The sequence below is a fragment of the Sceloporus occidentalis genome, unplaced genomic scaffold (assembly GCF_023333645.1).
Source record: "Sceloporus occidentalis isolate IW3139 unplaced genomic scaffold, rSceOcc1.0.p SCAF_3, whole genome shotgun sequence".
NCBI classification, from domain to species: domain Eukaryota; kingdom Metazoa; phylum Chordata; class Lepidosauria; order Squamata; family Phrynosomatidae; genus Sceloporus; species Sceloporus occidentalis.
In genome coordinates, this window is record NW_028316983.1 from 64,807,097 (window position 1) to 64,827,973 (window position 20,877).

A 20,877-nucleotide genomic window follows, 5' to 3' on the forward strand; every position below is an offset into this window, starting at 1 on the left:
TATCTTCTACCAAATGTATTGAATTAAAGGAGACTTTTCTACATAAACAAAGAACAAAGCTGATTGTTCCTCAGGTATGAATATTTACACTCTACCTGTCATGTGATGGTTTAGATCCAGAGTAATGTGTACATAGTATAGCTGTCTGAAGATAGTTCCTGCTGGTTCCTGTATGTGTTCATCTTTACCTACTCCAGATTCACCCAACAGGCATTTTATTTTCACGTCAGTAACTGTCCAGAGCATACTTTAACTTATTAATCACAGACCTTTGCTTCTTCTTTGCTACTTAGTTTTTGTAGGGGTGTGGCTGGGCCAAGGGAGAGTGAAGAAGAAGTTAGCATCATTGGAAAGAAGAAAAAAACAGAGAAGAAAAGACATTTCTTACATACTTTAAACTTACAAACTGTTGTGACAGCTAGTCATAAGAAAGTACCTAAATGCATTTTTTTAGTATAAGTAAAAAAGGAAAGTGTACAAAATGTAGGTATGGTAACAGGTAGGCCTGCTTGTAAGAATATAACAGTATAAATAAATCTAGTGATCCTCCAGTTGTTGCTGAAATGCAGCTCCTATCTAGCCACTATGGATATCTTACTAGTGATAATGATGGAAATTGTAGTTTAAGAGCCTCCGACTGAACTAGCAATTTCACTTTAACAACAAGCCATTCGTCCTTTCATCTCTTATATAATTGTTCCATGTATAATTTTCATCACCCTTTTATTTCTACTTGGTCAAGTAATGTGTTCCTCTCCTGGCTGTTTTAAACCCAGTCTTGGTTTAAAAGACTCCATTGTTGTTGTTGTTGTTAACTACCCTCCAGTTGATCTCAATTCATGGCGATCCTGTGGATGAGACATCTCCAATACCGCCTATCCTCCACTACTCTTCCCAGTTTCTGCAGATTCATACCCGTGACCTCCTTAATCTGACATGCAGTCTTCCTCTCTTGCTAATTCCTTCCACTTTTCCCAACATTATTGTCTTTTCTAATGAGGTGTATTTTCTCATGATGTGACCAAAGTACGGGCAGCCTCAGTTTAGTCATCTTTGCTATAGTCTATAAAGCACATGCTGATTTTCTTTTCTTTTGCAATTCTTTGGTGTGCTCCATTAGCCATCATATGTTTGCAGTGTAGTCCCTAGTCCCTCTCCTCCTTCTGAACCCCACTTGGACTTCTGGGAGTTCTCTCTCCATGTATCATTGGAAAATTTTGAGCATGATTTTGCTTGTGTGAGTGCTATGGTCCTAATGTTGCTGCAGTCTTTTGTGTCTCCTTTCTTGTGGATGGGAATGTAAATTGATCATTTCCAATCCATTGGCCACTGTTTTGTTTTCTATTACATATGTTGGTTAAGATTGGAGTTGATTCCATCAGTGTGAGTTATAGTAGTTTGATTGGAATGCCATCTGTTCCTGGTGATTTGTTTTTCCCCATTTCTCTTATTGCAGCTTCTACCTCACTTTTAAGAATTTGTGGTTTTGTTCTAATCTCCATATATAAATCCAACTACACAATACATACATAACGACAACTCCGGACTTTCCAAATACATTCTAACATTGTTTAATACACAATGTGCGGTTTAGAACCTTTTAAAAAGCATTACATTTCAGATTCAAACACTTTTGAAAATCTGGATTCTAAGGCATTTTGCTTCTTTGTCTTGAAGTTTGTAACAAAGAAGTTTTAGGAAGAATATATGTTTTTGATGATTTGCTAAAAGTGTGATGATAGACTGTGAGAGGATGGCAGTATAACAAGTGTGGAGATTTTCAGTTCTTGTGCATGGATCAAGTGCCATAGGTTGTTTGTTTCAAGGAAGTATATGCATTTCCTAGAAAAGGATCATGCACCACGTGTGGCAGAGGTGACTTGTAACTCCCAGCATACGCAAAGAGATGCAGATGACTAAGCTTTTGTTTGTGTAGTTAATGTTGCCATATATAAGGATCTGAAAGTCCTTAACTTAGATTACTGCTGCAATGTCTCAGCAGTTCTTGTTACTATAGTAATCTCCCATTTATTCAAATGGAGCTGAGGGTTTACCTCTTGTATCAGAGGACTAGAATTGCCCCAGATTGTTCAGATTGTGTAGTTGGATTTAATACAAAGGTTATTGAGTGGCTTCATATATTTAATATTCACATGACTACTGTGGTTCACTGTTGTTTACATATTGCCATCAATGTGCTTGGCACTTTAGAGAGGATAGGTACCAGCCCTGAGGGATTTCCAGTCTAAAATCTGATATAAGCGTGCGAGAGGAGAACAGGAGAGGAGTGGAGAAGGAAGTAAACAGAGAATTAATAATTCAGCTGTTTCAAATGCACATACTTTAATCTAGTTCAAGGCTCGGGTTCAATGGAACATGAGAACTTGTGCTATGAAAAAAAGGTAGGTTTAAGGAGAGATAGGAGTAGATGAGATTGCATCATCCAGATGTTCTAGTACAGTGATTCCCAAACTCTGGCTTAACAGGTGTTTTGGACTTCAGCTCCCAGAATCCCAGACAATTGGCCAAGGTGGCAGAGACTTCTGGGAGCTCATGTCTAAAACACCTGGAGGACCAGAATTTGAGAATCACTGTTCTAGGAGGAGCTTTCAAACATCTGGATACACAGGAGGAAAGGATAGGGTCTTTTGAGGGAGTAGGAAGCCTTAAAGATTTCCCATACCTTGAATCAAACATTGATGAGAATTGATGAGTAAACAAATTTCCCATTGTTTACTGCAGGCATACTGCTGTCGCCCAGCACCAAAAGGTACTTCTTTGGGTGCATCTATACCAGCAGTTCCCAACCTGTGGGTCGTGGCCCCTTTGGGGGTCAAATGACCCTTTCACAGGGGTCGCCTAAGAGCATCAGAAAACACATATTTCTGATGGTTTTAGTAACGGAGACACGACAATTTTATTGTTTGGGGTCACCACAACATGAGGAACTGTATTAAAGCATTAGGAAGGTTGAGAACACTGATCTATACCATAGAAATACAGTTGTCCCTCCATATTCGCTAGGGTTAAGGGATTCTACTTAAATTTGAAAGGGAGGACCTTGGGGACTCTCATGAGAAGAGGGTTCCTGGGGCCGGGGTTATCTATCCAGGAAACAACATCCCAAACGTTACATAGCTAAACTGCTATACCATACTGGCTTTCAAAGGCATATTTTTCAAGGGATAAATTGCCACTTCACTTTGTAGTGTGAATTGGACCAAGATGTCATATGGAAACTCATCAGACTTTATGGAAATCAAAAATCTATGTCTCTCATTTATTTTATTTCATTGCTGCCTTTCTCCCAGAAAGGAACCAAAGGTGGCTCACAGATAAACACATTTAAAAGATCTTACAATAAAAAATTAAGTTCTTAAAATTCTCATGTCTGCTAATCTGTCATTTATAGCAGGAAGATAATTTGGCATGCTGCGATTTAGTCCCATCAGGTCCATATTAAATATCCCCCCATTTTTCTTTTTAGATTCTTCGGTTGATAATTTACTTCTTTCTTGTTTAAAAAGGAAGAAGGGAGGGAAAAGATGTGGCACCACCTTTAAGACTAATTGGGTTTGATTTTGTCATGAGCTTTGGATGCCACTTCTTTGGATGCAATGTCGAGTGCTTTTACAGCCCATGATATATAGCATATTTATACAGTTATGGGAGTGGGATCAAGTGTAATAGGGATGTAATAGTATAGCAACCTTGTTGTGTGCCGTCAAGTCATCTCTGTCATATGGCTACCCTATCATGGGGTTTTCTGGGGAAGATTTGTTCAGAAAGGGTTTGCCTTTGGCTTCCTCTGAAGCTGAGAGAGTGTGACCTGCCCAAGGTCACCCACTGTGTTTCCTTATCTGAGAGGGATTCAAACCCTGGTCCCCAGAGTCATAGTTCAGTGCTGAACCCATTACACCACACTGGGTCCCCAATTTACTTACACCTTCCTATATTTTAAAACCAAGCTAAAAAGTTTGTCATTCCTTTGGGATTGCTCTCTTTTAGCCCCTTATTTGCAAAAGTCAAACAATTCCATTACAGTACTTAGTGACTGAAAGTAATTTAAGTTATCTAGGTCTTGGGCTTAAATTAATATTTAATTAATTATTAAATTAAATTAAATTAAAGTTCTTAGCCTTAAATTATCTCTTGTTTGGCTTCTTCCTTTCATGACCTACAGTATTTTCCCACACCTACCTTTATAAATATTTGATTTTTAAAAATTAGTGTCTTGTGAGAGAAAGAATGATCTTCCAGGAAGAAAGTACTGACTAACTCAGCTCTAATTTCTTCTTATTTTTCCTGTCTTTTTTCCCCCTGGGCATTGCTCTGCGCAATCTCATACCACTTGAATTTCTGCCTTTTATGCTTGATGCTAACAGCAAAAATGGATTCTTCACATCATTACTGATTGAAAACTGGACTTGGCACTATCCTGGTTTCTTGAATACCTAATGCTTCCTGAAGTGTTTTTTGTAAGTCCTGCCTTATTTGTTGCCTTGTTGCTTGGAGGATGGTGTAACTCGATCCCTCCAGCAAGACCAAACCATTTGTAATCTGATTAAGATCTTTGGTCTGTTAAACAATTGCTGTTCTTTGTTTGAGGAACAGCTATATTCTCCTGCTCATTTTCTGTCTGTTGGAAAATTGACAAGAGTGTGTAACAACTGCTTGTACTGTGATAACAGCATGGCATGTAAGTGTAACACTTGCAAATTTCTTTATTATTTATTTTTTTAGAATATCTAAACTAAACCTAAAGATGAATGTTGTCTAATTCAAAAACTTCTTGATCTGATTCCTTGAGCATCAATTGGTTTTATACAGGATATCACTTCTGTAAAGTCGAAGGCTTTAATGGCCGGCATCCATAGTTTTTTGTGGGTTTTTCGGGCTATGTGGCCATGTCACTTCTGTTGTTCTGTGGCTTTTTCCCCCTAACCAAAGTCTATTGACAATGTGGACTCTCTAGAATGGATTTTAACACTTCTCCAGTTATTAGGCAGCTAGCCACAGCTAACATGCACAGTGCCTAATAACTGGGGGAGTATTATTAAATCTATAGAGCCCACAAATGTTTTCCCCCTCTGTGTGGCTTCAGCATTTCACCATATTGTCTCCACCAGAAAGATGATTCCTCTTTCTTAAACTGAGTTTGTCTTGGGGCTTAAAAGTCATGCTGGTGTGAGATTCAAAGACCTGCATCATGTTGGTTAGTCCCAGTTATACCAAACACATTTAATAGTGAATCAATGATGAGATTGTTGATATTCCTTCCTCTTCCTCCTTTGTCCAAGCCTGTTTTTCTTACAAAATGTTCTGATATAAGTTGAACAGGTAGGGTGATAAGATGCAGCCTTGTCTGACTCCTTCGACAATTGGGAACCATTCTGTTTCTCTGTGGCAGTTAAAGTGGAATCATGGCACTATAACTGAGTAATGTGAAAGGGCCCCTTGTCTGAAACCACTGCAGTGGTTAATTGAAACTACTTGTTAGAGTGTAGGCTGAATCTCTAAAGCTGAATTTTCCAAATGAAAGTTACATCCTTGTAAAAAAAAAAAAAGTGCATGCTTGTAGGCATATGTCTTGTTATATGGGACTATAGCAGGATTCACATACAGTGCTCCTCCAAAATGCTTTTCATTAGAGGAGCTAAACGTATATGAAGTGGATCCTTGCACTGCCAATGTATTTAGGTAGTTTAAGTTACATAAATATCCTTATGTTTCTCAAGAAGCTCAAATGATATAGGTGGTTTCCCACATTTTATCTTCACAACAATTCTGTAAAGAAGGTGAAACTATAAAATGATGACAGTTGGTGAAAAGTCATCCAGTTTCATCAAGTGATAAGAGTAGAAGCTGAGTCTTCCAGAGCCAAATATGTCACTCTCACTACAGTGTCTTTAACAGTAGTATGTACTAGAAGATGGCAATGTTTCTTTTCTGAGCCCTGAAAAATCACACTTGCAATTTTGTGCATATCAAACTGCTGTTAAACTTTTACTTTTTGTCTAGTTATTTGAAAACTGTAAGTGGCCTTGATACATTGTAGCAAAAGTTAAACCTTGTTCATTGTGCAGTTGAATCTGGGTAGCATCTTTGTCATTTTTTCTTTTACAAAAATTGATACAAAAACTGAGGATGACTTTTCTTAGGCTGCCCAGCAGGGCTTGTTGGCTGATTGTGGTGATGCTTTGTGTCTTTTCTAAGTTCCCTATGCATTCAGTGATATGTACAACAGTCTTATAAGGCAGGACAATATCATGATCACAATCCAGATCATCATTCTATAGTACAGATGAAGGATCTGTGGCACTGAATTGCTAAAGGCCTTTTGTCATACTGTAAGAAATTATATTTGTTCAGTGAATAAACATACAAAATGATGGTGGCCTTTTCATGTCTTTTTGGTGCATTTGGGAAGACACTTTCTGAACCTACTGAGCAAGTCAGATACAGGTATGAATTGCTGCTCAAAGCCAATCTTTCTAAAAAGAGTAAAATTGCAAAGGTCAAACCACTGCTTTGGCCTTAGCTAACTCTGCTGTATCTGATCCTTGTCACATGAAGTGCTGTGCTAGAGACCCAGGCAGGAAAATCCACCTTGCCATATTTTCATTAATAAGGAGTTGAAGGCTTTCATGGCTGGCATCCATAGTTTTTGGTGGGGTTTTTGGGCTGGAGGGCAAGCATTCCCTGAAGATGCCAGCCACAGATGCTGGTGAAACGTCAGGAAGAAACTCTTCTAGAACATGGCCACATAGCCTAAAAACCCCACAAAAACTATTTTCATTAATACTTTTGCAAATAGCCATTGTTGATAATGTAATCATTAGTACCCTTCTACTGTTCTAGTACTGTCTAAATTTTGCACAAAAAAAGAAGCAAAAATGTACAACCCCCCCAAAAAAACCCAAAAACCCTTACTGTCAACATCCCACCCCTAGTCATGTTCATCATGTAGGGTGCATCTACATTGTAGAAATAATGCAGTCTGACACCACTTTAAGTTCTGTAGCTCCATCCTGTGGAATCCTGGGATCTGTAGTTTTACAAGGCCTTCTTTGCCAGAGTGCTGGTGCCTCACAAAACTATAAATCCTAGGATCCTGTAGAATGAAGCGATGGCAGTTAAACTGGTGTCAAAGTGCATTATTTCTGCAAATGTAGATGCACCTGTAGATATTCCTAGATCAGGGGTGGGAATCCTGCAACCCTTGGGATATTGTTGGACTGCAGGTCCCAGCATTCCTCTACTGTTGGCTATGTGGGCTTGGGCTTATGGGAGTTGCAGTCCAACAACACTGAGGACTGCATGAATCCCACCTTTACTGGAGTTTATACTCCCTGCATCTGAGAAAGTAGACTAGCCCACAAACATTCATACCATAATGAACATCTTAAAGTGTTATAGGACTTTCTTTTTGCACTTCTTTAGGTGCATTCTTGAAAGTTGCTCAGCAAAAAACTTCCTACAGCACTGCTCAAAATGATACAAATGATACAAAATGAACTCCTTTTGAGGATTTGTGTGGCTTCAATTTTGAATTAGCCATTTGGGCAGCATCTATTTGAGTCTGTCAGTGAAGTTTAATGCTGTAATGTGAACTTTTTGGTGGGGGCAGATTTTGGAATATTTGTATTTGAAGCTACATAATACACAACACAAGTAGCATAGTGCATACTGTATATACAAGACTGGAGAGAAACACAAAGCTGGAGAGATGGAGATGGAGAAAACTGAGGGTCTGTGAAATGATGGGAATCCAAGCATAGTACTAGGTGCAAATCCATGACTCCTGCCATTTCACAGATTCTTGTGACTTCTCCAGTAGCATCTCTCTCCACTACTTGTGTTGTGTATGAGACATGAGACTGGAGAGACACTGGGGATCTGAGAGATAAATGAGGAGTAGTACCACAGCCACCGCGTTGAAGGCATACGTAGGCAGCCGGAGGCAAAAACTTTTATCTTTTTGGAGAATTTCAGATTTCTGGATTAGGGATGTCTTTCCCACCCTCTTGAATCATATATAGGTACATATATACAGTACATTTTAAAAATATTTAATGTTTTAAACATAAATACAAGAAAGGGGGAAGCAAATAGGAAATGGATATGATTAAGCATGTCCGTACTTTAATTTGAACTGACCATCATTCCAAACAACAAAAATTGAAGCCACCATCTGTAGAATACACATTCATTCATGGACAAAACAGTATCATCTTCTTACTATTGAATGATCTGAGTATGTTGCTGAGTATCTCAGCAATGTTGCAAGCATGGATAATCTAACCATGTTTACCACCAATTAGGTTGCAGAAATTTAAATTTAAAAGTATACATATTGGAAAATTTTTCTCAGTACAAAATTAACATGTTCCAATATATTCAGCCAGAAGGGAATGAGAATTAGACTTTCCTTGACTGTATGGCACAAGGAAGTATTAGTAGAATTTTATCAGCAACATTTAGTTCGTCAACATTTCCTTCTTTTAAAAAAAAATGCAGAGGTGTCCTTTATACCCACAACATCATTTTTTGCTGAATCAGATGCAGGAAATCTAGAGATTTTAGATGTGTAGGCGGAGACTGTTTTCCACTGATTGATTTGGACAGGATTATTTGACTGTTTGTTCCTCTCGATTCTAATTTGATTTTAGTTTCCAATAAACATTTGTAAGGTACATTTGTTAGTTTCAGTTTCACTGAGAGAAGAATTAGTGTTTCCAATACAATAAGAGTCGGCTAGGCGTTCAGTGTTTCTTTTTTATAAGCAGTGCAAGAAGCACTGATGATGGAACAGAAAGAGTGTTGTGAAAAGTTTAGGTTGAGAGGTTAAGTAACAATTTGGAGGGGGCAAGATAGAGAAGGAGAAGGCACTAGACTTTATTTTTGGTGAGACAGGGAGGGTACTAACACAAAAGAGTGGGTGTGAGTAAGGCAGAGCAGAGTTGGGTTACCCAAAGAGGTGGAGCTAAATGGCTCACAAGGGAAGAGGAAGCAGCCGAGGGAAAGGAGTGCTTTAGCTCAGAGGATTCTGTTTAGCATTCAAACTCTTGAACCTTGTGGTCACAGACTGGCTTGTCTGTCTCTTCCAGATTCTTGGGGATTACCGCTGTTTTTCCCTCAAAGCTCCACTGCAGCATGGACTCAAGAAATGGCAGTGACCCAACAGACAGGAACACAAGGAGACGCAGATCATCCGTGGAATCAGGTGAAATGCTTGTGACAACACTCCGCTCTTTTGTGTTCACTTTGTTATTATAACATGAATGAAATCATACTTTTGGAAATGAAGGAATAGGCCCATATGTCTGCCAGAACTTAGCAAATGGCAACCTTAACTCGCTAGCCATTCCTAATCTGTCTACAGGATTTGCTAATAGGATGCTTTTTTAAAATGATGTTAGCTGCAGTTGTGTGCATGCTTATAGGGGAGTGAAACCCATTTGACATAGCAGAACTGAAAATTTAAGTAAACATGTATAAGGTTGTTCTGTGACTTGGCCTGTTTTCCTCTTGATGTGTCATTCTTGTGGTTTTCTTTTACAGCAACCTCAGGGCAAAGGACTACTAGTCAGAGGTTTTTGACTTATTTGAATCAGTTTGTTGTTTGTGGCATTCATGTATTTTGTGCCACAAATTCCTGTATTTTAAATATTAAATGTTTATTTTGGCTTATTTGTTGTTTATAACAGTTATGCTTCTTAACTTGCATGTGCATTTTTGCTATTAAATTTTATATACTTCCCTGGGATTTCTCGTGAATGACAGAAATTTACAAATGTTTCAGTCAATCCAATACTGTCTGTCAATGTCACTCAATGTAACACCATTGTGCACCAGAGATGATAAAGTTACAATTACAAAGTAACTAGTTGCAGTTATAATTCCAAGGCTCCAAAAACTACTTAGTTATCATTATAGTTGTGGAGATTTTTAAAAGGCACTGTTTACTTTCCCATTTCTCAAAGTTAAACCGTTGTTGTTGTCAAGTCAACTTTGATTTATGAGGTCCCTATGACGAGAGACCTCCAAGTCACCCTGTGACATCAACCTGCTCAGATCTTGCAAATTTAGGGAGGTAGCTTCCTTTATTGAGTTTATTCACCTGTAATTGGGTTGTCTTCTTTTTCTATTGCCTTCTGTCTTGCTAAGCATTGTTGTCTTTATAGTTACCTTCAAAACATACAAACAGAACTTGAATGTTACATGTTTCTGGCTTGTGATACGAACACACTTTCCTACTACCTAACTTGTTGTCACCTCAACACTCACAACAGAAAATAAGGCTGCAGCACAAAGTACAGTAGGAGCAAACACTTGGGCTGTGTAATATCCATAGAATCATAGAGTTGGAAGATACCACAAGGGCCATCCAGTCCAACCCCCTCTTCTACACTTTAGTGAGGCCACTAAATCATAGAATCATAGAGTTGGAAGAGACCACAAGGGCCATCCAGTCCAACCCCGGCCATGCAGGAACTCTGAATCAAAGCATCCTTGACAGATGACCATCCAGCCACTGCTTAAAGACCTCCAAGGAAGGAGACTCCACCACCCTCCAAGGCAGTGTGTCCCACTGTCTAACAGCCCTTACTGTCAAGAAGTTCTGCCTAATGTTGAGGTGGAATCTCTTTTCCTGTAGCTTGCATCCATTGTTCAGGGTCCTGTTTTCTGGAGCAGCAGAAAACAAGCTTGCTCCCTCCTCAGTATGACATCCAGTATTGGTCCTGCTTTACAAATTGAGAACCTGAAGTTAAGGGAGTGTTATCACTGAAATAACCTCACAAGTTGATGGCTGCATTAGAATTTATTAATCATTTTAATATCACTTTTTAGTTTACTTAGTGGCTCATTGTCTTTGCCTCATACTCATGGTAGCACTTGTTAATAAGCCCATTTTATAGATTTGGAACTATTTGTTTTCTTAGTCCATCTGATACCCCGTAAGGTTGTTGAAAAACAATAGTAAAATAAATATAAACTGCAATGTTTAGTGCTTTTCCTAAGTCAGGAAAGTGTTGAGTAATCATCACAACAACCTTCTAAGCATTGCAGATCTTGTGAGAGACTCAGATATGCCTAAGGTCACTGAGTGAGTTTGTGACAAACTCAAAATTTGTATCTGGCACTGTTATGATAAAGCTCTTGAACTGGTTGGTGCTTGCTTTCTGTGTACGTCCTTCAGTTCTTACACATTTCTACATACCAGTTGTAACTATTCTACTTATTTTGCCTATCCTGTTTTCTGGAGCATGTTAGTTTTTGGCCCAAGACTGGATGGATATTGTATTTGTACTTGGGAGAAATGGATAACATGATCATCACAGGTGCACACTCAGAAAACTGCTGGCAGTGTTCATTGCTTTTGTCTATCCTGATATTGTAAGAACACAGATCCTTCTGGACTAGACTAAAGGCCTATCTAGACCTATCATATCTGGCAGCCTGTATCCCACAGTAGCAAACTAGAGGCCCATGAGGGTCCACAAGCAAGATGTGAAAGCATCATCCCTCTCCTGCTATTGTTTCCCAGCAACTGTTAATCAGGGTTAGATCTTGATATACAGCCATCATGACCAATACTCATTGATAGCTTTATCTATCTAATAGCATTGTGTACTTCAACAAACTGGACTCAAACAGTTTAAAATAACTGACTTTATCTAAAGCCTCTTAATGCAGGCATGTTGATATGTGATTATACTAACAATGTATGGCTTTCAACATAATTTCCTCAGTGTGGATTTCACACACTGTAGCTCTCATAGCCATTACGGTGGGCCCTTGGTATCTGCTGAGATTTGGTTCCAGGATTGCCCCCACTCCACCCCAGGGGACACCAAAATCCATGAATGCTCAAATCCCATTACATTCAATGGCTTAGTTAAATGGTGTCCCTTATAAAAATGGGAAAAATCAAGGTTTGCTTTTTGGAATTTTTAAAAAAATATTTTCATGCTGTAGTTGAATCCATGGATCCAGAGGGCCGACTGTAAATAAATTCTCTCCAAAATGACTTTTCCAAGAACGTCTAGAATTTAGTATAATTAAAGCAAAAAACATTATGAAAAATGATGAACATGTTTGACTAAAACTTTACCTAACTAGCATAGTAGCCATTTTAAAAGCCAAAAGTCTCTTTAACCGTTGTTTCAATAAGCTGTAGCTACAGCTTCTTTAGCTTCCATTTCATAGAATCATAGAATCATAGAGTTGGAAGAGACCACTAGGGCCATCCAGTCCAACCCCCTGCCATGCAGGAAATCCAAATCAAAGCATCCCTGACAGATGGCCATCCAGCCTCTGTTTAAAGACCTCCAAGGAAGGAGACTCTATCACCTTCCGAGGAAGTGCATTCCACTGTCGAACAGCCCTTACTGTCAGGAAGTTCCTCCTAATGTTCAGGTGGAATCTCTTTTCCTGTAGCTTGCATCCATTGTTCCGGGTCCTGTTCTCTGGAGCAGCAGAAAACAAGCTTGCTCCCTCCTCAATATGACATCCTTTCAAATATTTAAACAGGGCTATCATATCACCTCTTAACCTTCTTTTCTCCAGGCTAAACATCCCCAGCTCCCTAAGTCGTTCCTCATAGGGCATGGTTTCCAGACCCTTCACCACTTTTGTCGCCCTCCTTTGGACACGCTCCAGTTTCTCAATGTCCTTTCTGAATTGTGGCGCCCAGAACTGGACACAATATCCTAGGTGGGGCCTGACCAAAGCAGAATACAGTGGCACTATTACTTCTCTTGATCTAGACACTATACTTCTATTGATGCAGCCTAAAATAGCATTGGCCTTTTTAGCTGCCACATCACACTGTTGACTCATGTTCAACTTGTGGTCTACTTGGACTCCTAGATCCCTTTCACACGTAGTTTCATTCAGCCAGGTGTCACCCATCCTATATCTGGGCATTTTATTTTTCCGCCCTAAGTGCAATACCTTACATTTCTCTGTGTTGAATTTCATTTTGTTAGCTTTGGCCCAGCTTTCTAGTCTATTCAGGTCATTTTGAATCTTGATCCTGTCCTCTGGGGTATTAGCTATTCCCCCTAATTTGGTGTCATCTGCAAATTTGATAAGTATGCTCCCAATTCTGTCATCCAGGTCATTGATAAAGATGTTGAATAGCACTGGGCCCAGGACAGAGCCCTGTGGGACCCCACTGGTCACTTCTCTCCAGGATGAAAAGGAGCCATTGTTGAGCACCCTTTGGGTTCGGCCGGTCAACCAATTACAGATCCATTTAACACTTCCTTTGTCTAGCCCACATTTTACAAGCTTGTTTGCAAGAATGTCATGGGAAACCTTGTCAAAGGCCTTACTGAAATCCAGATATACTATATCCACAGCATTCCCTTCATCTACCAAGCTGGTAATTTTATCAAAGAAAGAGATTAGGTTTGTCTGGCATGACATGTTTCTCTGAAACCCATGTTGACTTTTTGTGATTATGGCATTGCCTTCTAGATGTTCACAGACTCTCTGTTTAATGATCTGCTCCAGAATCTTTCCTAGAACTGATGTCAGACTAACTGGACGATAATTGTTGGGATCCTCTTTTTTCCCCTTTTTGAAGATGGGGACAACGTTTGCCCTTCGCCAGTCTGCTGGGATTTGTCCATCTTATTCATCATCTTATAAAGTGCTGTATTTTGGTGTGCCAGAATCACCATTTTGTTAAAGATTTCACTTTGAACTAGACCAAGAAGATAGAAATTTTACAGTGTTGTCATCCAAAGAATCTTAAACAGCATTGCTGGGTCTCAGTTGTCTGCTGCATACAGGATTTTTTAATAGGCAAAAACCAGCCAGAATAAAAATTGTCCAAATAAAGTTTTCTGTATTTTTCCATTGAAGCTCTTTTGTGCCAAAACAGCTTCAAAACAGAATGCAGAGAAGCTAGTATAAGTCCTCAAATGCAAAGCATCCCTCCTGCACCTTACAGATGAGAGGGCAACAAGTACATGCTCACTTGATCCTCTCTAAGAAGGCCCACATGAAGATATTGATATCATGAGGGGCTGTGATGAAAGGATGTGGTGTAGTCAAGCACAGATGGTTCACTGTAGAGCAACCAAAGAAGACAACAGGAATGCCCAGGACATGTTTATGGTAGCAGCAGTATTTCATCGTTAAAAACAAAATATTGTCACATCAACTCATTTATAGCAGTCTTATCTAGTGGATTCAAACTTAATAAATTCCAACTTTGATTTAAGTTTAGATGAGCAAAATAGGTTAGCATCAGGAAGGAGTGAAGCTCCCAGAGGTGTGCTTGCAGACACATGAAGGGAAAAAAGCAATGCCCAATTTAACTGCTAAAACCATACCTTTGCTTTGAGAACATTTATGCATGTGTGACCTTTTCACCTGTAATGCTTGTAAATGAGTCACTGTGGCTTTATCAGCAGTGTTTTTTTCTGTGACTTATTTTGTCATATTCATAAGGGGAGTGTTAACAATTATTTTATAAAACTGTGGCCTTCCAAATGTCATGGAACTTTAATTCCCCAAATCCCTCAATATTAGCTGTACTGGTTAAGCCATCTGGGAACTGCAGTCCAACTACATCTGGAAAACCACACAGTTCCTACACCTACAATTAATACCTGTATAAATGCCAATGTGGCATTGAAACTGAGTGTACTGGGTGCTTCATTTTTTTAAAAAAAAAAAAGTCCACCAGTTGCCTTTTCTTTACTGAAGCTTTAGATACATAAAATTCCCCAGATCAGTCCTCCCTTAGCCTGCCATCTTTACATCAGTGTGGTATAGCAAAATCATCCCTAAAAATATAATATAAAATATCATAGGCCTGTTACAGACAGCCAAAATAAAGCTGCTTCGAGTCACAGTGGAGCTATGGTGTTTCAATGATGCATGCGTCCTAAGAGTCCAGAAGCCACACCAAAGCCACGCTCCAGTCCTTAGGGCTGGAGTGTGGCTTTGGTGCAACTTCTGGACTCTTAGGACGCATGCATCATTGAAACACCATAGCTCCACTGTGACTCGAAGCAGCTTTATTTTGGCTGTCTGTAACAGGCCATAGAATCATAGAGTTGGAAGAGACCAGAAGGGCCATCCAGTCCAACCCCCTGCCATGCAGGAACTCTCAGTCAAAGCATCCCCGACAGATGGTTATCCAGCCTCTGTTTAAAAACCTCCAAGGAAGGAGACTCCACTACACTCCAAGGAAGAGTGTTCCACTGTCGAACAGCCCTTACTGTCAGGAAGTTCCTCCTCAGACAGATATGTTAGAGATCTCATTATACAGGATGGTATATAAACATTTAATTAATAAATAAATGGAACAGAGGTGTTCCTTATGTGAGAGCTCAGTGATAAAATACATCTCTTAATAAGAAAGCTTAACACCATTTGTCTTCTGTAATGTGGATAAACCAGGTTATGTTTGCGTTATGATGCTTGGGAGTTTTATAAAAGTAATTCTGAAGAAATCAGGTTAGCATTGTTGCCCATAAGAAAGATTCCAAGATCCATATTAATGTGTGCAGACTGATAGATCTTCATCAAGCAAGAAGTTGACAAAGGCAGGGTGGGGGAATGGAAAAGAAGGCATGAAGAGAGAAATGACTTGATGAGGAATCCCTGGTGAGGATTTTATATGACCTGTTGCTGCCATTTCATCTCTTCCAGCTGCCACCTACCATATTTTCCGGCGTATAAGACAACCGGGCGTATAAGACGACCCCCAAATACTCACTGTATAAGGCTACCCCTCCTCCTTAGAAGCTGGCAGCTGGCCGTGCACGCGCACACCATCTTCTAAGGGGCCTCCGAAGGCCCCTTAGAAGCTGACACGGGGCTGCAGGCTTCCCAGGCCTCCGGAGGCCTGAGAAGCCGGCGGCCCCAGAGCACGCATGCCGGCTTCCAAGGGGCCTCTGAAGGCCCCTTAGAAGCCGGCGCGGGGCTGCCACCTTCCCAGGCCTCTGGAGGCCTGAGAAGCTGGCACCCGAGCGCACGCGCACCGGGTCCCTGGGCTCAACCTGGCGTATAAGACGGCCCCCCAACTTTTGACTCAATTTTCAAGGGTCAAAACGTCGTCTTATATGCTGGAAAATATGGTACTTTGGTTTTTGTTGAGTCAAAGACAAAAAATCAAGTTTTACTGTGCCCAAAGAGGAAAATCTCATGTTTGTGTGGAGGCTTTCCCTGTGAGCTAAATTCCCAGGCTAGATTTCACTATTATAATAGCAACCAAATAGTATGCATACGTTTCCCCTCTTCAGTAAATATAATAATTACAAAACACAGGGATACTTGATTGGAAATTAATTTTGCTTTTCTTCCATCCTCCTTGTATAATTTAAATCAATCCACCCAGGTTTTTAAATTTTGTTGTTGTTAAAGTATTTATCAAGTTGTACATGGAAATTATTTTTATGGAGAGTGAACCAATCTCTTAAAATGGCTGTTAATTGTAGTACATCTCCCAGAAATAATCAGTGTTTTATGTTTGTCTTGATTGAAGCCAGCACCTGTCTTTCTTACAGTTTGAAATTACTGTATATACTCATGTATAAGTCTAGAAATTTAGGTTAAAAAATTGACCCAAAAAAGCTGAATCAACTTATCCACGGGTCAATGTAAGTACTGTACTTTAAATCAGATAGATAGATAGATAGATAGATAGATAGATAGATAGATAGATATCCCCTGGTGAAAGGCAAGAGTTTAATCTGCTCTGGAAGCCTTGACCCCCTTCTACTCTCTCATCCATTCAGCCTTTAGTATGAGTACAAATAGTTATCCCTGCTGTAATTTTGTAAGTTCTTTGGCATTGTTTCCTTTGATTTCCCTAAGTTTTACCCTCAACTTATCCATGAGCCATATCAAAATCTATAATTTTGGCCCCAAAACCTGCCCTCAACTTATATATGAGGTTGACTTATAGTCCAGTATATACGGTAAGCATCTTCTAGGCTGTGTGTCTGTGTGCATATGTGTGCATGCGCCTTTAAGTCACCTATTGATTTTTTAATTAATATTAGTATATTTATTTGTACCTCACCTTTTCCCCAAAACTGGGACTCAGGGCAGCTTGCAGTTGAAAAGAACAGTACAATTAAAAACTTACTAAAGTGATACATTAAAATAGAGTTAAATAATTACAATATTAAAACAGATTTATGGTAACGCCATGGATTACATAGAGTTTTCTTAGGCAAGGAATACTCAGAGGTGGTTTTGCCAGTTCCTTCCTCAAAAATATAGCCTATAGCATCTGGTGTTCACTGGTGTTCTCCCATCCAAGTACTAACCAGAGGTGGCCTTGTTTAACTTCCATGATCAGATGGGATCTGGTGCCTTTAAGGTATTTAACTATCTTCAAAGCTGTGTACAGATGGTAAATAGCCAGTCTTGGGCAGCATTGAGATGTCTACTTTGCCATGAATATGGTCATCTGTGTGCCACACCTTTGTCAAATAGTCTGTCATACTTCCCATGGTGATAATTTATTTGCTACTAGCCAGTAGCCACTGGCTGAGTGATTCTGGGAGGTGTAGGCTGCATCTGTACCTCAGAAATAATCCAGTTTGACACTACTGTAATTGATAAGGCTCAATGCTATGGAATTCTGAGAATTGTCACTTGTTGTGACTCCAGAGCTCTCTGACAGAGAAGGCTAAATGTCTCCCAGAACTACAATTCCCAGAATTCCATGACATTGAGCTATGGCAATTTAAGTGAGGTCAAACTGGATTGTCTCTGCAATACGGATGCAGCCATAGTCCAAAAGGTAACTTTCTCAAGCTCAACTCATTACTAGAGGGTGGGCCTTTTCGGTAATGATCTTCCATTTGTGGAATAACTTTCTCAAAAAGGTTTTCCTAGTAGTATGGTGTTTACAGTTGTAAACCACTTAGACACTGTTAATTCAGTATGAGGCAGTATATAAATGAAGCTGTTTGTTTGTTTTTGTGGGGGCTTTAGACAAAAAAAATTTTTTTTAGGATGTTTAGATTTTTGCACTGCTGTGCTCATCTGACATTTGATTGTGACTTGGTTGCATTCCTTCTGGGATTTTACACTTTGTTTTCTCCTTGTGTGTTTTAGTGACTCAGCCTGATTTTTTTGAACCACCAGAGAGGTTCAGCTATTGGGTGTAACAGAGGTATTATAACAAGTACATTTGTTTCTCCTTCTGCAAACCACGGGCTTCCCCAGACCAGACTGATACCTTCCTCTTGTTTTTCAGCCTTGTTGTGGCTACACAACCCTCATTACGCAGACCCTGAGTTAGCTATTAGTGTACACAAGTTGCCCCCTAAACAAAAAGTTGCCCTGGATCTTTGGTATGTGCTTGTTAACTGAACCTGTATTTGAGGAACCTGAATCAGACGTTAGCACCAAAGGCAGAGGTCTTCACTGTACCTTTATGTACAAAATAGGCATTGTGTAGTTCTGTTTTTGAACATTTTAACTGCAATGCACGTGTGCCAGTTGGTGAAGCATGAGGTTGCCATACAGTTGAGTCTTGGATTTTACGTAAGAAAAAGTCTTGAAGGAGTTATTTTTACAGATCAGTCTTTCTTGCACTCAGAGCAATCTGGTGGATGAACACCAGTCTCAGTCCTGCCTTTGGCCTGCAGTATTCACAGAGAATTACGCAGTAAGATATAAGATGGAACAACATAGTCCCAGCTACATTGGATTTTCCATAGATTTCTGTGGGTAAAATAATAATAATAATAATAATAATAATAATAATAATAATAATAATACTATGGTCCAAAACACACTGCAGAAGTAATCCAGTTTGAAACTGCTTTAACTGCCCAGGCTCAGTTGAGGGAATCCTGGGAACTGTAGTTTTGTGAGACATTTAGCCTTCTCTGTCAGAGCTCTTGTGCCCCAATAAACTACAGTTCTCAAGATCCCCTAGCACTCAGCCAGGCCAGTTTAAGTGTTCTCAAATTGGATTATTTCTGCAGTGTCTTTTGGACCTATGCCACCTTTCTCCCAGAAAAGGACTCAAGGCAGCTCACAAAGATAAAAACATTTTTAAAGACTTTACAATAATTTTTTTTTAAAAAGTCATCTAGATAAAACAGTATTACAGTTAACACAACATATATAAAAGTTAAAAACATACCTAAAACACCCCGTATAAAAAGCACCCTGTCATGTTTATATATTAAAAACCCTGCCTAAATAAAAACCTTTTTTGCTTGCTGGCAAAAGGAAGGCAGGGGAAGGGAAAGGAAAATTCTAATTTCTCTTGGGAGATTTAAAAACAGCTTCTCAGTGCAGACCAGGACATGGTCTTGAGAGATAGTTAGATGCCCTTTTGTGGTGAAAGGAGGAGAAAGATAGGGCAAAGGACAGTGGGGAAAGGGAGACAGAATGATAACTGCCCACCTCCTATTTGTCTCCTTAATCTCCTTTGCATTTCCTGCTTTCTTTCTCAGTCAGCTTCTCCTGGCACCTGACACCTGCTCAAGATTTGTTGACTCACCTTTCCTTAGCTTCAGATATATTCAGTCTTGTTTTGAGTTCTCCTCCCTTATATTTTTTTTTCTGCCTAAAGCATTTTTAAAATATAGATCTGGAAGTCTTTGACTTGCTCTAAGCCTGCTGGTATCAGCACTCCACGAAGTACAATTTTGGCTGAAAACAGTGACCAGAAGGAATGTAATATCATTTCTGGACAGTGTTCCAAGAGGCTACTCTGGTGTGGGTTGAGTTGGGACAGGCAAAATTTGGCTCCCACATAGTTGTTCACCCCGATCTCTAAACACGACAGAAGAGGGAAGCATGTATGGGAGCCATTAAGAGTGATGGTGTGGTTTATACAGACCTCAGGTTTAAATTATCTTTTGCCATAGGAATGCCCCTCTGCCATGGCAGGATGCAAGACAAAAGGACAGAAAAGACTGCTTTAACTCTAACCTGTGTTGTTGGATTCCCTGTTTGGATGCTGGATGTTCCCTCAGTGGAGAAGAGGTACTTCTGGACAGTAATCGTGTTCAACATGGTCTCTTCCCTTGAATTTAATTTTCAGGCCAGGATAAGAGATTCATAGGATATGGATCTACACTTGAATTTTCATAAATTTTAAAATAAATTTACACTAGAGGCTAAAACTGTGTGGCCTAACAGAGGAAGGAAATACAGTTAGCCCTCCTTATCCACAGACTTTTAATCCACAGATTCAAGCATCCACAGCTTGTAAATATTCTAAAAAAGTATAAATTCCAAATAGCAAACCTTGAATTTCCATTTTATATAAGGGACATCATTTTGCTATACCATTATATTTAATGGGACTTGAGCATCCATGGATTTTATTATCCACGGGGGATACTGTAACCAAACCCCAGTGGATAACAAAGACCCACTGTATAACTGTGATCTTTAGGTGCTCTCATTCATTTCTTTGGAAGATGTTTTGGAGAACTCACTGAAGTATTCTGCCTTTCCTTTATAATTGTTTTTGTGTGTCTTCAAGCCTTTTTCTTACACTTATGGCAACCCTAAGGCAAACTTCTCACAGGATTTTCTTGGCAAGTTTCTTCAGAGGGGGCTTGCCATTGCCATCCTCTGAGGCTGAGAGAGTGTGACTTGCCCAAGGTCACCCAGTGGGTTTTTATGCTTAAGCGGGGAATTGAACCTTGATCTTCAGAATCATAGTCCAGCATTCAAACCACTATACTATGCTGGCTCATATTTAAAAATCAAAATAGAGTTGCATATTAGGAAATGTTTACGTAACTTCAAGTTAAAAATGTGGCTAATGCTAAAGATTTTGCTAGCAGTGTATAACAGTTTGGCCAAAAACTTTCCTATTTTAGCCATTGTACATTTCTCCTGAGTAGATGTCAAATTTAAAAA

The 20,877-nt window shown here is 39.5% G+C and overlaps 1 protein-coding gene across 1 annotated transcript in view; it reads left to right on the forward strand.

Moving 5' to 3' along the window:
• Positions 1-20,877, forward strand: part of BAK1 (BCL2 antagonist/killer 1) — a 40,664-nt gene that overhangs the window by 5,536 nt on the left and 14,251 nt on the right. Inside the window, exon 2 of the mRNA XM_089518608.1 lies at positions 9,111-9,226. Within this exon, the coding sequence (XP_089374734.1) occupies positions 9,157-9,226 (70 nt within the window). The 5' untranslated portion in view covers positions 9,111-9,156. The remainder of the gene's footprint in view (positions 1-9,110; positions 9,227-20,877) is intronic.